Source organism: Halichoeres trimaculatus, unplaced genomic scaffold (genome assembly GCF_033239565.1).
Source record: "Halichoeres trimaculatus isolate MK-OKI-2021-1 unplaced genomic scaffold, fHalTri1.1 fHalTri1_scaffold_10, whole genome shotgun sequence".
Classification (NCBI taxonomy): domain Eukaryota; kingdom Metazoa; phylum Chordata; class Actinopteri; order Labriformes; family Labridae; genus Halichoeres; species Halichoeres trimaculatus.
This window is the reverse complement of record NW_027437187.1, coordinates 14,427,111-14,441,541: the sequence shown is the minus strand read 5'-3', so window position 1 is coordinate 14,441,541 and position 14,431 is coordinate 14,427,111. Positions and strand designations below refer to the sequence as shown.

General features: G+C 38.3%; 2 protein-coding genes across 2 annotated transcripts in view; one reads left to right on the top strand and one right to left on the bottom strand.

Moving 5' to 3' along the window:
- Positions 1-71: 71 nt before the first annotated feature.
- On the top strand, positions 72-3,659 carry LOC141796356 (uncharacterized). The gene is made up of 2 exons (XM_074677416.1): positions 72-325; positions 1,450-3,659. Exons 1-2 carry the CDS (start codon positions 133-135, stop codon positions 2,583-2,585), a joined length of 1,329 nt encoding a protein of 442 aa, XP_074533517.1. The 5' UTR covers positions 72-132; the 3' UTR covers positions 2,586-3,659.
- Positions 3,660-4,559: 900 nt separating this feature from the next.
- The window catches only part of ano1b (anoctamin 1, calcium activated chloride channel b), a 31,122-nt gene continuing 21,250 nt past the window's right edge, over positions 4,560-14,431 (bottom strand). Inside the window, exons 13-25 of the mRNA XM_074677413.1 lie at positions 14,037-14,048; positions 12,726-12,800; positions 12,348-12,416; positions 12,054-12,255; positions 11,644-11,755; positions 11,213-11,270; positions 10,618-10,718; positions 10,319-10,461; positions 8,738-8,890; positions 8,574-8,626; positions 7,665-7,849; positions 6,833-6,938; positions 4,560-5,433 (exon numbers count right to left, since the gene is read on the bottom strand). Of these exons, the coding sequence (XP_074533514.1) occupies positions 5,176-5,433; positions 6,833-6,938; positions 7,665-7,849; positions 8,574-8,626; positions 8,738-8,890; positions 10,319-10,461; positions 10,618-10,718; positions 11,213-11,270; positions 11,644-11,755; positions 12,054-12,255; positions 12,348-12,416; positions 12,726-12,800; positions 14,037-14,048 (1,527 nt within the window). The 3' untranslated portion in view covers positions 4,560-5,175. The remainder of the gene's footprint in view (positions 5,434-6,832; positions 6,939-7,664; positions 7,850-8,573; positions 8,627-8,737; positions 8,891-10,318; positions 10,462-10,617; positions 10,719-11,212; positions 11,271-11,643; positions 11,756-12,053; positions 12,256-12,347; positions 12,417-12,725; positions 12,801-14,036; positions 14,049-14,431) is intronic.

Here is a 14,431-nt window from a genome sequence, read left to right as displayed (position 1 = left end):
GAAAATTACAAACCGGAAGTCGTCGTATGTTTCTGTCCATTACTGTCGGACAATTCACGGAAGAAGATTTCTGACGTTGTGAACGTGCACAGCCTGACAGTTGAAAAAAGTTTGACGGATTGACATTGAAACATGTCGAAAGTAGATGATTTAAGGACGGCGGTGACTCAGCGTCTTGCTGCGGCCGCTGAAGAAATCTTGGGACTGTTTGGGAGAACCATGGCTGAGTGTGAAGAGGAACTTTATCTTTCAAAGCAGGAAAATGAGCGACAGCGGAAACTGCTCGATGCCGTTCTGAATCCAGAAGTGTGTTTACACAGAGCAGGTGGGTGATATTCAAACCTTATCGAGTGATTTGAGCCAGTTTCAGAATTCAAAGTGACACTAATGTCCCTTGATTTACACTCGTTGTGTCATGACAAGTGACGAATCTGACAGGTAGATTAACTACTGTTTATTACCTGTTACACTGCTTAATGTCAGTAGGAAGAACCCATGGTTTGTTGTGACAGGAATATTTTTATGGATAAGAATGTGTTATTTTAATACAACAATCATTAAAAAAAAAACCTGCAGCATGCATGGCCATGCAACTTTTCAAAATTAATGATGAAGTCAGGCCGGGACATGCAAAGAGGGAAGATATACACAAATATGTCACAAAGATGCTAGCAGCTAGCTCGTGTGGTCTAGCTCAATGGTTCCACTCGGGGCCAATTGCACATAGTAATATGAAAATGTCCTCAAAGGAGATTTCAAACTGTTAAACAGCTCTAATAGTACAAGGCCAGGATAGGACAACATTTCACCCTTAAAACTCCAGAAACTGGAGCCCTGTTTAAAGAATGTCAAGACAAGATGATTAAACACAATGGTCCTGTTCCAACTTTGAAATGTGTCACATCCATCAAATTTCAGATGAGCATATGATTAACCTGGAACAGTGTTTTTTTCTATTTCAGCAGGTAAAATGTTGTCTTAACACAGTTCTTCATCAAATAAAGGGTTTAAAATACACGATGACCATCAAAATCTTTTTTACACTGTGGTCCAACTTTTTTCCAATTGTGTTGTAATTTGGAATCATGTTTAACAACAACACAAAAAACATAAAACAAACAACAACAGCAACAGAAAAATGAATCTGTATTGTTTTCAGTTAAATTCAATCAGAAAAGAATAAAAACTAAAGGAAGAAAAAAATGCCCTAACATTACTGGCCTATCACTTTATGCAGAAGTCATAAAACTAAGTCCAGTGTGTGGTGAGATTGAATCATTCAGGATAACAAGGAGCGATAACAGGTGTTAACAAAGGTTAAAAGTACCAGAAAAGAAAGGGAACTAGATGCATCTAGTACTTGTGTGTGTGTGTGTGTGTGTGTGTGTGTGTGTGTGTGTGTGTGTGTGTGTGTGTGTGCCGTGATTTGATATTTCATTTTTATTGCAGATTCCAAGTCAATGCGATCCAACGAGGAAGAAGAGCAGCTCTGCAGCAGTCACGGAGGTGGGCATAAACCTGAATCAACGAAGAGCAAAGATGAGAAGGTTCAGTCCTCGCAATTTCATCAAAGTCAAATAACAGCAAGCAGCTCAACTCATCAGATGGAGTCTGACAGAAATGAGAAAGGCTATGAAGTATCAGCTCAAGTTAACGGTCCCTCAGATGGAGATGAGACTCCAGAGCTTGAAGAACAAACTGAGCAGCCCAGCAGAGAGCCTGAGCCAGCTGTGATGGTAGTTCAGACAGGAATCAGTGATGACGGGACTTCAGACTCTTCTGAACCTCAGGGTGAGAGCGATGATGTCAAGCAGGAGGAGTCAGTGAAACCTCAGACAAAGTTAAAAAGACAGAAAAGCAATGGTGTGTCTTCAGTGCATAAAAAACGTAACTCTCAGAAGAAATCCATCAGGTGTTTAGATTGTAGAAAAATATTTCACCCTGACAACTGTGTCCAGAGCCACACAAACAATGCTCCAGGAAGTAACCAACAGCTTTGCTCAGTCTGTGTTCAAAGATCCACTAAGACGGCAAGAGTACTCACCCTTAAGAAAGGTCGTACAGATAAAAACACATTCCGGTGTTCAGTTTGCAGAAAACAGTTTAGCTTCAAAGGGGATGCTGTGCGCCATATCAGGATTCACACGGGGGAGAGACCCTTTAGGTGCTCTGTTTGTGGTCATGGATTTGCCCAGAGCACAGGTCTTAGACAACACATGAGGACCCACACAAAAGAGAAACCATTCACCTGCTCAGTCTGTTCAAGATGCTTCATCACCCGTGGATGTCTGGCCCGACACTCCAGAGTCCACACAGGAGAGAAGCCTTACAGCTGCACAGAGTGTAACAAGAGTTTCAATCTGAGTCAGTCTTTGCTGAAACACATGATGATCCACACAGGGGAGAAACCCTTTAGCTGCTCAGTGTGCGACCAAAGATTTACACAAAAAGTACACATGAAACAGCATATGACGCTCCACACTGGTGAGAAGTCGTTCAGCTGTCCTGTTTCTAAGAAGAAATTTACCCGACGGTCAGGTGTGAGAATTCACAAGTGCATCACTGAGAGAAGCAGCAGGGACTGAAACGCTCATCACACTTATTACAGTTCTTAGGTCATGCTTAGAGAAAATATGGATGTAAATAAATATCAAAGAGGAAATATTTTCAATGAAATGTGAATTATAATCTATCAGAATGAAAAATGATGAGTGAACAAAAAACAAACAAAAAAAAACATTTCCTTGTTTGTCAAATCTACCTGCAAATCAAGTGCCTTCCTTATCTTTATAACTGGAGTGAAGCAAGTTTTATGGAGGAAACTACCGGAGAATTTGTATGTAATTTAAATTACTATTACTGAGTCACTATGAGTTTATTACTTGATTAGCTACTGCCTTGTCTTTTTGTAATGAAGTTTTCCTAAGAGAAGAAGAGCAGCTGGGTGTTTAAATCACACACAGACAGGGGCTTGTTGAATATTTTGGGTCTGTTGTGCTGAATTGTTATTGTAAAAGGCCAAAAGTGAGCCTTTCAAAATAAAAAAAAATGAAAAAATAAACACTGCAACCATCCTTAAAAAACACTCCATGGCTTACTGTAGGGTTTGTTTTGAATTGATGTGCCTTTACTCAACAAAGCTTGATACCTTAAAAATTAGTGACATAATTCAATCTACTGAGGTCTTCACCGGGGCCATTGCCAGTAGTGGTTTGCACATTAACATGTCCCTTGATCTTGAGTGGGTGGATCTTTCCTCGTGCAATCCTGTTGGCTTAAAGCAAGACAGTGAATCTATGCAGACATACTGTAGGACATAATATTCAGAGGTGATGGACGACCTAATGTAAGTGTCAGTTTTAACACAAGGTTTGTTGACAGCAAGAAAAAACCCTAACAGCTCATAAAAGCCACATTCTGATGTTTATTTTGTTTTAATTGTTGATTTCTGTCCCTCCTCTTGTCTGATTTCCCTCTAAAGAACTCTGCAGGATTTGTTGAAGAGAGGGTATTGTGCATTTTAAGGCCTTATACCAGCCCTGTGGTACCCTCATAGTAGCTCATTGTGATTTACAGCTCAAAATAAAAATCCATAATCTGTAACAATGATATCAATCTGTTGTCATCGATCTAACTATATAAATTGAACTATATAATATAACCCGAGTACCTCTGTGATACTTTCATTCTGTTTGACACAAAGTGCAGATTACTTTTGACTTGTGAGCTGCCTAGTAGGAATGTTTGATACCTATTTTTGTTCAGACCGATACCAGTATGAGTACTCTTTCTTGAGTACTCATCGATACCGAGTACCGATACTAGTAGTACTTTTGTTACATAAAATTTCAATTAACAGTAACAGATCATTTTGATCAAAGACAGCACCGTCACTATGCCATTAAGTCCAAATAAAAAACAAACAACTCTCTAAGTTTAGGACTTTTTTTGATAAATATTAAAAATACATCTGTTAAAGGTGCAGTATAAAAATAACAACTGTCAGAGTTTAAGGACTTTTTAAAGTAAACTGAAGTGCAAAAATAAAAAAGTTTAACTGTGAACTCTTCCTGGTTAATTCATGTTGTTTGAACAGGACCTGGCGCACATTTGCCGTGGTGTTAAACCGCAGCAATTAGCAGCATCTAGTGGCGAGGAGGACTTGCTAGATGTAAGATGTTTTTGCCTAGAGTATCTGCTGCTAGTATCTGCAGCCTTCTCGAATACCGGTACCTTAAAAAAAAGCTGGTATCGGTATCGGGTTATCCCTATTTCTTAGATGTAAAATGTGCCATCTGTTGAAGTGGTGGTGGTTTTATTTTTGCATTATGAACGCAGCACGAAAAGTGTTAACTTCATTAACAGTGACAGTCTTACTCTTTATCCAGTTTTGCTGCTACAAAGAGGGTCTGACTCAGCAGTGAGTAACAAAGAGAGAGAAACTCATGTTTAAAGATGCATACATTTTTTTTAGTACAGCTTTTCCACTGAGAAAAACACCATAAAAAAGCAGTAATACAACAACCAGGTAATTCTCACAACTTCACCTCAGTGTTTCACTTGGTTGCACCATACATGATGAAATACAAACTTCCAGTTTCAAAACTGCCTTCACAAAAAAAGAAAAAAAAGAAAAGGAAAAGAAACATGTTTAGTTACAGAAAAATCTTTTTTTTTTTTTCAGATTTCAGTCGACCAGTGTCCACAAAAATCCCTTACTGTAGTTGATGATTATGATAAAGGCCTTTGCACTCTTCACTCACTCATAAAAATCTATTCAGTGTTTTTTTCTTTAAGTATACATCTTCAGATTCTTATACAACATAGAAATCATATCCATAGAAAGAGATTTGAGCATGCATTAGTCTTTTATACAATCTGAAATATGTGTGCCCATTTATACATTTGTGAACACGTATAGATTCCTGTACATTCATACATCAGAGTATGCAAATTGAGATAAATATCATTACTCGTCAACAAACACTCACATACATAAAACAACATTTTGATCTCACACATTCACTTTATCTTTCTTCACATCTTAACAGACAGCTGCTCTCCCATATGTTGGAATGACTTGAACAAGAACAAAAACACAGGAGCTAGATGATCCTGATGACAGGTTGCTACAAAACATACCAGGACTGAACAAAGAAATCTGGGTTGAGAGCATTAGAGGCTTTTAGTGCTGTTGTTGTGTAGTCCAGAACGCTGCTGAGCCGTCGTGCTGTTGTTGTTGTTGTTGCTTCTTGTGCTACAGTTCTTGTTCCTTACGGAGGCCCTGCTTTCCAGATTCTGGATCTTTCCTTGCTCTTCTTTCATGAAAAGGTCCACCAGTAATTTCTTCTCATTGTGGATCTGGAGGCTGATGTCTTTGGGGATGTCTGGGATGAGCCAGTCCACAATGTCGCTCATTAGCATCACGACATTCTGGAAACGATACATAAAAGGAAACATGTTGTCTATTTTCTAGGTCCATATTCCTACAAAACTTGACATATATAGTTTTGATTTAATATGTAAAAAATATGTTACACTAATAACTTAAGTATCATTAAAGGTCCCATATTATGTAAAAATCACTTTATTAAGTCTTTTAGTGAAATTTGTGGGTCTTTGGCCACAAAACGTGATATTTAATGTCAAAACCTGTACTTAGTAATGCTTGTGAATGTGAAATCCTGACCTAAAATGAGCTGTTTGGAATTTCCGGGATTTGCCGACGTCAGCGATTCCCTTTTTTGACCTATCAGGAGCAAGTCTGACCTGATTGGTCCACCGTAGCAGATACCCCCTTCCCTCCCCTCCCCACTGCTGTTCAGAAAGCTAAAGCTGCACTGTTGTTGGCTGTAAACAGCCGCATAGTTCCATGCTCAAGCTTTCCATCCCAGAAGAAGACAAGACTAAGTGACTAGAGTTCATTTATCAAGGAACTGTTCCAGCTAAACTCAGTAAAACTGTGCATGTGTGTGCTAGTCACTTCACGGCTGACTGCTTTTCCAACTTTGGACAGTACAACAGAGAGCTAGACTGGTCCTGAATCCAGGCGCATTACCAATCATCCTCCAACAAACCTCAGACCCTGGACATGTGAGTATTTTAAATGCTGTGTGCTGTGGAGCAGATGTAAGAGCTTTTCCTCAGTGTCCCCCCTGTCTCCGTGTTAGCTTTAGGATGCTAACTGTAGCTGTGGTTAGCCTGTTGTTTTAGCCTGTAATGTTACGGTAAACGAGCTTCGCTGTTTTCTAAACATTGTGCACTTGGAGCTCGTGGCGCCGCTCTCAGTGACACTGAAGAGCGGGACGGTATCAGCGGTGGCTCATTTACATATGAAGGCCACGCCCACTAAATCAGAGCGTTCTGAACAGAGGGGCTATGAGAGCCTGGAAACAATGCTGCTGTGCTTGATTTATTGGCTTTTTGGACCAAAACATGTTACTACCATTTCATGAAGACATCAATGATCCATATCAAACTGCAGAAAAGGAGCAGAATATGGGACCTTTAAGTACTTGTGCTCTACTGGGTGCACCAGTATTGATCTGCTCCTTGAATTTCTCTACAGACTTCGTGTAAGATGCACTTGAAATCAAAAGATCACATAAACAGCAAGACTGCTACTGCACTGAACAGGTGAATTATTATATGTGCCTTCATTTGTATTTTTAGCAAACATGGGGATGCAAGGATCAGAATTTAAAGCAACAAACTGCAGCTTGTAAAGCTTGATGCAGGGAGTGAAACTACAAAACAAACATCCTCAACTCTCAGGGAAAAACAAATGTGTTTCCACGCTAACAGTTAATGATGTCATAATGTTTCTCTTTACCTGGAAAACAATAACAAAGGCCAGTCGGACGGCCAGCACGGCCCAGAACTCCTTCGAGATCTCATAGGGAGTGGTTGACCATGGAGGTTCTCTGTAGTCTTTATACCTGAGAGGACATTGGAGAAACATTTCAGTTTCATGGATGAAATGTGGCAAGAAGATCTCCACTCCATGTCTTAAATCAAGTAAAAGCTTTCAGAACAAAGTGTTTCCTGTTTGAAGTTAAATGTAGATAAAAATTACCTGAGACTGAAAGTGGATTGTGCTGTTTGAATGATCAACGTAATACTGCCACCTATTGGTTAGGAGTTATCACTACAGATTTCATTATTTATGTTCTTTAGATTTTCAAAATTACTTTAAGCAATTCTGCAACACACAATTTTCTCTATTTGTTGGTGAATTGACCTGAGCACAGCTCTAAATGAGAAATAGTCTTTGGTTTAATCAAAACTGAAGGAGCTGATACAGCAAAAAAAAATCACAAGCTCAGACATCGCACCAGTATCTAGAGACAGAAAGCTCCCAGCAAGCTTAAAAGAGAAATAGCAACTGCTAACCAAAAAGCATGTGAAGTTACAAAGGCTATAGACAAATCTGGAACAAAGTCTTTGACAGATATCTAGCATATCCTCTTTATTCCACAATAAGTAAAACAAATAACTTCCTTGAACCTTCTGTGATGACTATCATAACCTGGTTGAGGAAACTGAATTAACAATTTTCTTTTAACATTCCCAAAAACAACACAAGTAAACAATGTGGAATTTGAAAATAATGAACATGTGGTCATCATGAAATTGACAGTTGTGAACTGATATGGATCGCCCACCTGCAGATCTCTACAGGATACCCAAGGTGCAATGGGTTGATGGTTTCTTTGCCTTCCTGGAAGTGGCTGACATTAAAATAGGACAGCGTATGGTTGACAAATCCATGCATGGAGCCATCAGGGCTGTACATATACTGGTAGACCATCCGAGGGATGAAGTCTGAGGTGAAGGAGATGACAAATGCCTGGGAAGTGTGGCAGGGAAGGTGGTTGGAGGGGTGAAGGATCGGAGATTAGGGACAGAAATGGTAGTTAGACTAATGTTAAGAAAGATTTAATGTTGCATGTGTGAATACGAGTGGAATTTAACAACATACAAGTTGAAATGAAACAATGCAGTGGTTTGTGGTAGCTGGGCTGAATATAAGAGGCATAACAAGTGACTCTCTGATGAAAACCTTGTCTTAACCTTTCTAATCAGCTCAGCAGTCAGGGCCAGCAGTGACTCAAGGACTTACGAGTGTATAATTGTAAAAACCCTGTGTGAATGGCTGTGTGAAGTCATCTTAAATAAAAGTCTTTATGAGCTGAGAAACACTGTCTCTGGCTAATGTCACTTTCGTTTTGCTGTTCCACAATGAAAGCACTTAAAAGAACAAAGACCTGACTTTCATTGTTATTTGGTTCTCACAGGATGAAGAGAAGTGGATGTAGCACATGCTGCAGAGTCTTAAACCTGCAGTCTGTCCAAATGGCCAGCAGAGGGTGAACCCTTGTCTTCTTCCCTTTTTTTTTTTTTTTTTTTTTTTTTTTTTTTACCTTCACCACCACCAAGTTACAGCTGAAACTGTGCCTGTCACTGCATTGTTTCAAATCAGTGTGATGGAGAGCAGCACCAAAAGCAGAACACCAGGAGACTTTTTACAGCACATGCATCAGTTTGAGTGAGTCAGTGGGTGTTTTACTTACATTGATGATGACAGCCACTTTCGCCACCCCTCTAAGTATATTGTACCATATACCTGTAGACAAACCCACAAGTATCATCAGCTGCTTTTTAATCATCAGGAACATTTACTCTCACTTTGGCCATCAGGGGAAAATTATTGTAACACCTGTTGAACACAACCCACCTATGTCCTTGGCTCTTGCTGCCACTGGTCTTCTTAGCTCAGACACAAATTTCTTGGCATCGAGTCGTATTTCAATGATGTTATTGAGCAGAGCAAAGAGAGGAGCCAGGGGGAAGGATGCCACGAACAGAGTGACAAAACCAAACTGAATGACTAGGCACAGAGGAGGACAAAGAAAAGGATTTATAATGAACAAGAAGAGCATGAACCATTTTAAAATTAAAAAAAAAACATGAGGGCATGAGAACATTTTCCTGATTCTGCTATGAACAATATCTGGAGTGTGTGCTACATTTTTCATAAGCACCATCACCTGCTGTCTTAAATGGTGTGCTCCATTTGTACTCAGAAGTTGGGAGTTATGAGGTCTGAGTGGAAAATTTGGGTAACACTGTACTTTAGAGGTCCGCAAATTTCATCGCACTGAGGTAATAATTAGACAAAGTTTTTTCTTATTTCTTTGAAATTACCCCAGAAATGTCATGAGAATTTGGTGAAAAATTAGGACATAACTTCTGGCCACATTCAGGTAAGGCCAATTAACAACCCCACTCTTCAGTTGTATCATGTAAAACATCATAGGCCGTATCATAAAGGTTTATCATTTTGCACGTGATCTGAAATATGCATATCCACAAACACGGTACTACAGAACTTGGTGAAATGAAATAACAAATAGCTAACTATCAACTGCTTATTGGGAATTTGAATTATTTACTTCACATTTCAAAGGTAATTATCAGAGGAAACAATGAACCTTCTTACTTCTGTAATAAAGAACTAAGCAGCTATTTATCACCTGCTTCTCTGGAAATAGCAGAAATGTTGGGATAGTTCTAAAAACATTTTATGGTGGGTTGTGATTCAATTTCAAATAAATTATTTGCTAATCATCACCCTCTTAACTTGCAATTTGAGTAAATTAAAAAAAAAACTAGAAAAAAACAGTAACCTACTAATTGTGACTTGTGACAATAAATTTGGAAATTATTGTAAAGAAGTTATGTGCTAATCTTAAAGAAATAAGAAAAACTCTGTCTAATTATTACTCAAGTGTGATGAAATTTGCGGACCTCTAAAGTAAAATGTTACCAAAATTTCAACTGGAACACCCCCTGAGGTCAGAATTTCCTACAGGGAAGTCGGCGAATCTACACCAGTCCCGTGTTTACATCAATCAACATCATCAAAGATGGTTGCCCAGGGTGTGACAGTAATATTCAGTTTGTTTTATTATTTCTACCTAATGTTTGTTGCACTAAGGACTAATAGCCTCTGCCAAATTAGCACCAGATGTGTTGTTGTATTTGGGAACTAGATTGTTTTTAATTTGAGGATCTTTATCTTCATCTTCATCTTCATCTTCATCTTCATTCTTGCTCCTCTCTGTCTAGTTCTGACGCAAATGTAATGCACCATCAGGTCTGGTTTATGATAACCCAATGAATCTTTTTCATGTATGTTTTTTTGTTTTTGTTAGGTTGAACCCTCTTATTACCTAAAAGTCTTAACAATTTGTTCAAGTTGCAGAGAAAACAAAGCAGAAAGTGCATTTGAAAGTATTTGCTGTGAAGTACTGACTCATTTCCATGTATTCAGGTGTTAACCCAGCAAAGGGTTCCAGGAAGTGGTCTTTTTCATATCTCTCCAGCCTCTTCTTTCTCTCCTCTTCCTGGAAAGCGCCTTGTTTGGACCGAATGTAGCGAATCAGTTTTTTTAGTTTGCTGAAAAACATCAAAGCCCACACACACACACAAACATGCACACAGATAAAAAGATAAAAATCTCACAACTTATCCAAAGTTCATTTGATAAATATTATTGATGTCTAATATGCAGTTTCTGAAGTTATGGTGTACTGATAAATAATTTTTACTCACGGTACTCCAATTTCAAAAAGGTTGTTCTGAATTAGCTGCTTTCCCAACATGGTGATACTCAGCTGGATACACAGCTCCATCAGACAGCCACCATGAGCACACTGTAAGATAATGTGGAAAAGTTTTAGGGCCTGTGTCCACTCACAGCATTCTGACATTAAAGATTTTTCATACGCAACCTCTGTATTATACATGCTAAGTGCAATAACAAACTCAGGGTCAGCTGTTTTTTTACAGATCTCTTAGCGCACCCAGTAGAAAAAATGTCATTGCTGCACACGCTTATGTCACCTCTCACTCACCAATCAACATATTTCAAGATAAGGCCAGACTTCTGATCTTAACTCAAAACTGATGTCAGATGCACCCAGACTTGGTTTAAAGCAGGTATGACTTCAAGATCTAAGGTCTGCTCATCCTTGCTCCTAAATTCTTCAACATTTTCTTGACCAAAAGACAATGTTCATCATGTAGAAAAACTGAAGATCAATTCTGCATAATCATCCGCTCACCATAAATAAAGCTTAAAAAACATTTTGCCATTTCACTCAAGAGCCACTTGTTTTAATAACAGCATTATTTTAGAGAACCTTACCTCTTCCATTCTGTAGGATTCAAACACATAAAGGTAGCTGCCTGGTCTGCCCACCAGTCTGAAGGGGTGATTACAGAAGGGTGAGAAGGTGAGAAGGAGATATGAGATATAAAAATCCTTCATACCTTAAAACATGTACTTATCATTGTTAGATTTGTTGTGTTTTCCAATGATTCTGAGATAGTGGAATAAAAGAACCCCCCCCCCCCCAAAATAAATAAATAAATAAATAAATAAATAAATAAATAATAAATAAATAATAATAATAATAATAATAATAATAATAATAATAATAATAATAATAATAATAATAGAATTAAAATAAAATAAAATAAAATAAAATAAGTAATACAAAAAAATAAAAATAATAAAATAAACAAAAAAAAACAAACAAAAAAAAACAACAAAGTGATTTTAAAATTGTTTCCCACCTTCCTCTGAAGAAAGCGATGTAGATGATTGGGGTGAATGCGTTGAAAAACTTGAGAATGAAAGTCTTGAAGATGAGTCTTTCCTCAAAGCTCTTATCAGTTTTAGGAACCTCTAAAACCAAACAAGAAGTCAATAGATTGAATACAAAATTTGATTCAACGTATAGCTCTTCAGTTAAAGCGCCACATGCTAATCTAAATGTGTTTTCTGTCTTGACTAACCAAAATATAAAAAGAGACCAGTTTTGAGAGAGGTGATCATGATTGGTTTTGCTGCATCTTACAGTTTTGGTCCCTGATGGCAGTTTTTGGACAGTACCTCTTGGTTATCTTTAGATTAAGATGTCCCATCGCCGGCTATGATTATGGACATGTGACCTGTTGGACCAGTTCACTTCTTAAGGACCTACCTAACACGGTGAGCCATCGTGCCACAGCTCCATACACCTCGTCCAATATGAGGATGACCACCAGGTTGATGATGGCTGCGGTGGTTTTAACGGTCAGCTGTACGTGGTTCCGTGTTGTCGGGTTGGTGCTCATATGAAGAGCGGCTTTAGTGGAGATTCGGTAAAGGATCACGCCAAACACGATGGCGAATGTGACACCAATCTGTGCAGTGTAAGGGATAACATATTGAAATTTGTAAGGATTGGCCAACTTTTTATTATCAGTGATGTATCAGTGGAGGTTACTTTTCTTACCATCAACAGCATCATGACAATGTTAGTCATGTAGGCAGGAAGGCGGTCTTGACATGTGAGCTTTTCCCTCTAAAAACAAATGCAAAAATGCAGCATGAAAATAAAACAAATGTCCTGTAACTGTACATTCCAACAGACCAACAGACTGTTCAGTTTTCAGAATCAAGCCCTTACATGGGCTGCAGAGAGCCCAGTCTTCAGAAGAAAGGCTGTCTGTCATGCAAATACAGCCATACACCAGTGCTTCATGTTGTTTAAACACCTGCCTAAGAAGCTTCTCACTGAAAGCTCTGAAACACTTGGTGAAATAGTGTCAACATTGGACATAGGAAGAATGTATACAGTTTGAAAGGTTTGGGGAGCCTTTCATATAATTACCTTGTACCGGGATTTCTTATCATTGCTGAGAGACTTCTGCATAACCCTGAACTCATATTCAGCCCTGGGGTGGTCCTGTGGTGGTGACATAGACAAAAATGACAAACAACACACAGAGGAGCAGTTAGCTGTGTTAGATGTTGGTAATTATGAAAGCCTTTTGTAAGCGGTTATTGGCTTGCCCACCAGGTTCCCCAAAGGAAAGAAATTCAGCACGTAAAGAGAGAAAAAAGACTAAAGGTGACAGTGGCTGCAGTTGATGGAGCCTGGGAGATGCATTTATTTGTAATAAAATCTTAAACGACACCCCTTAGAAAGTGTATTAGTACAAGATAATATATAATCTCAGGGATTTTCAGCCCTGTAGTCACACTGTTTGTACAAAATGTGTTTTTCTCAATATCTTTGTTCTGAAAAATAAATAATGGTTATCTTATCACCTTATATAAAATCCTCCTATGTACTTCATTTTTTCTTTCTGGCATCAATCCCAGACTCCTATTAGTGTGACTGCGAGAGAAGAAGCAGAAATAAAGCTTGCAAAGGAATATTTATTTGAGGCAAACATTGACAACTTTGGTCCCTGGTGTGATGTCTAACGATAGGTTACATTAGTGTTAAAAGAATTTTTACAGCCATTATGCAGTATCAAAAACTTCATACATAAAAGTGTATAGTTCCTCGTTATAGTCTCCTTTGAGTACCAAGTCTTTTGTTGCCTAAACACCCATAAAACTAAAAATTCAGACAACTAGGGAACATTACAGGTGCCACCTCCATGTTATGTGGTCCCTTCTGCATTGCTGACAAGCTGTTTTACTACTAACTGATTCAAAACAAAAGCTCTCCCTGTCACAGAATTTCATCTCAAGGTCTCAATTTGCGATCACTCTTTACGCAGACGATATTCTACACTGCGGCTCAAATCTTTCAAAACCCCAAAACTTCATTTTTATACAGCCTCAACAACAAGCATAGGGTTTCAGGCACTGTACGTATCTAACATTGACTGTTAAATTATTTGTTAACACTTTTGCTCATTTGAGTCATGTAAGGAGTTGTAAGGGTCAGACATAAAATCGAATGGACAGAATAGTTGAGGTTGAACTAGAAATGTATGGTTAGTGAAATTGTATTAAAAACTTTTAAATGTACCGTACAAAAACACTTTCAGATTTTTAAATATTGGGGTACATTATAAGAAAAGTTTAGTGTTATGGATTAAAGGTTGAAGCATCATTAGCAGCAGCAGTGACAGCAGAAAGGCTAGGAAAAGTAAAGATAGGAGTACATTTTGAATTTTCTCCAAACCTTGAGAGCTTCCTGTGAAAAATGAATTAGGAGAGAAAGAGAGGGAAGGGGTTGGAGAGGGGGACAGAGATTTGTTTGACTTCATGTATTCTCAGTGTTTAGAAGTAAGACATACTTTGAAATAGTTTATTCACATTGCAGGATCACAAAATAAAAAAGAAACCCAACAGAAGGAGGCCAAAAAAATAAAAATATATATTGAGGTTTTTGTCTGATAAACATAGGCAAATACAGGAGCCTTTGTTTGTTTGTATTTAAGCACTTACTTAAGCTCACCTGTCATTAATAATGGATATAATGATGAGTTACCATCAGGGGTTAGAAATGTTGAATATGATAAAATAACCAGATCTTAAAGTGTGCTGCTGCGTATGATACCAGTTCAGCAGTTTGGC

Excerpts from the sequence above, each read along its gene's own strand:
- LOC141796356 (XM_074677416.1), top strand. The coding sequence starts at position 133 with ATGTCGAAAGTAGATGATTTAAGGACGGCGGTGACTCAGCGTCTTGCT. Across the intron at positions 326-1,449 it reads AGTGTGTTTACACAGAGCAG|ATTCCAAGTCAATGCGATCC; the intron begins GTGGGTGATATT and ends TTTTTATTGCAG.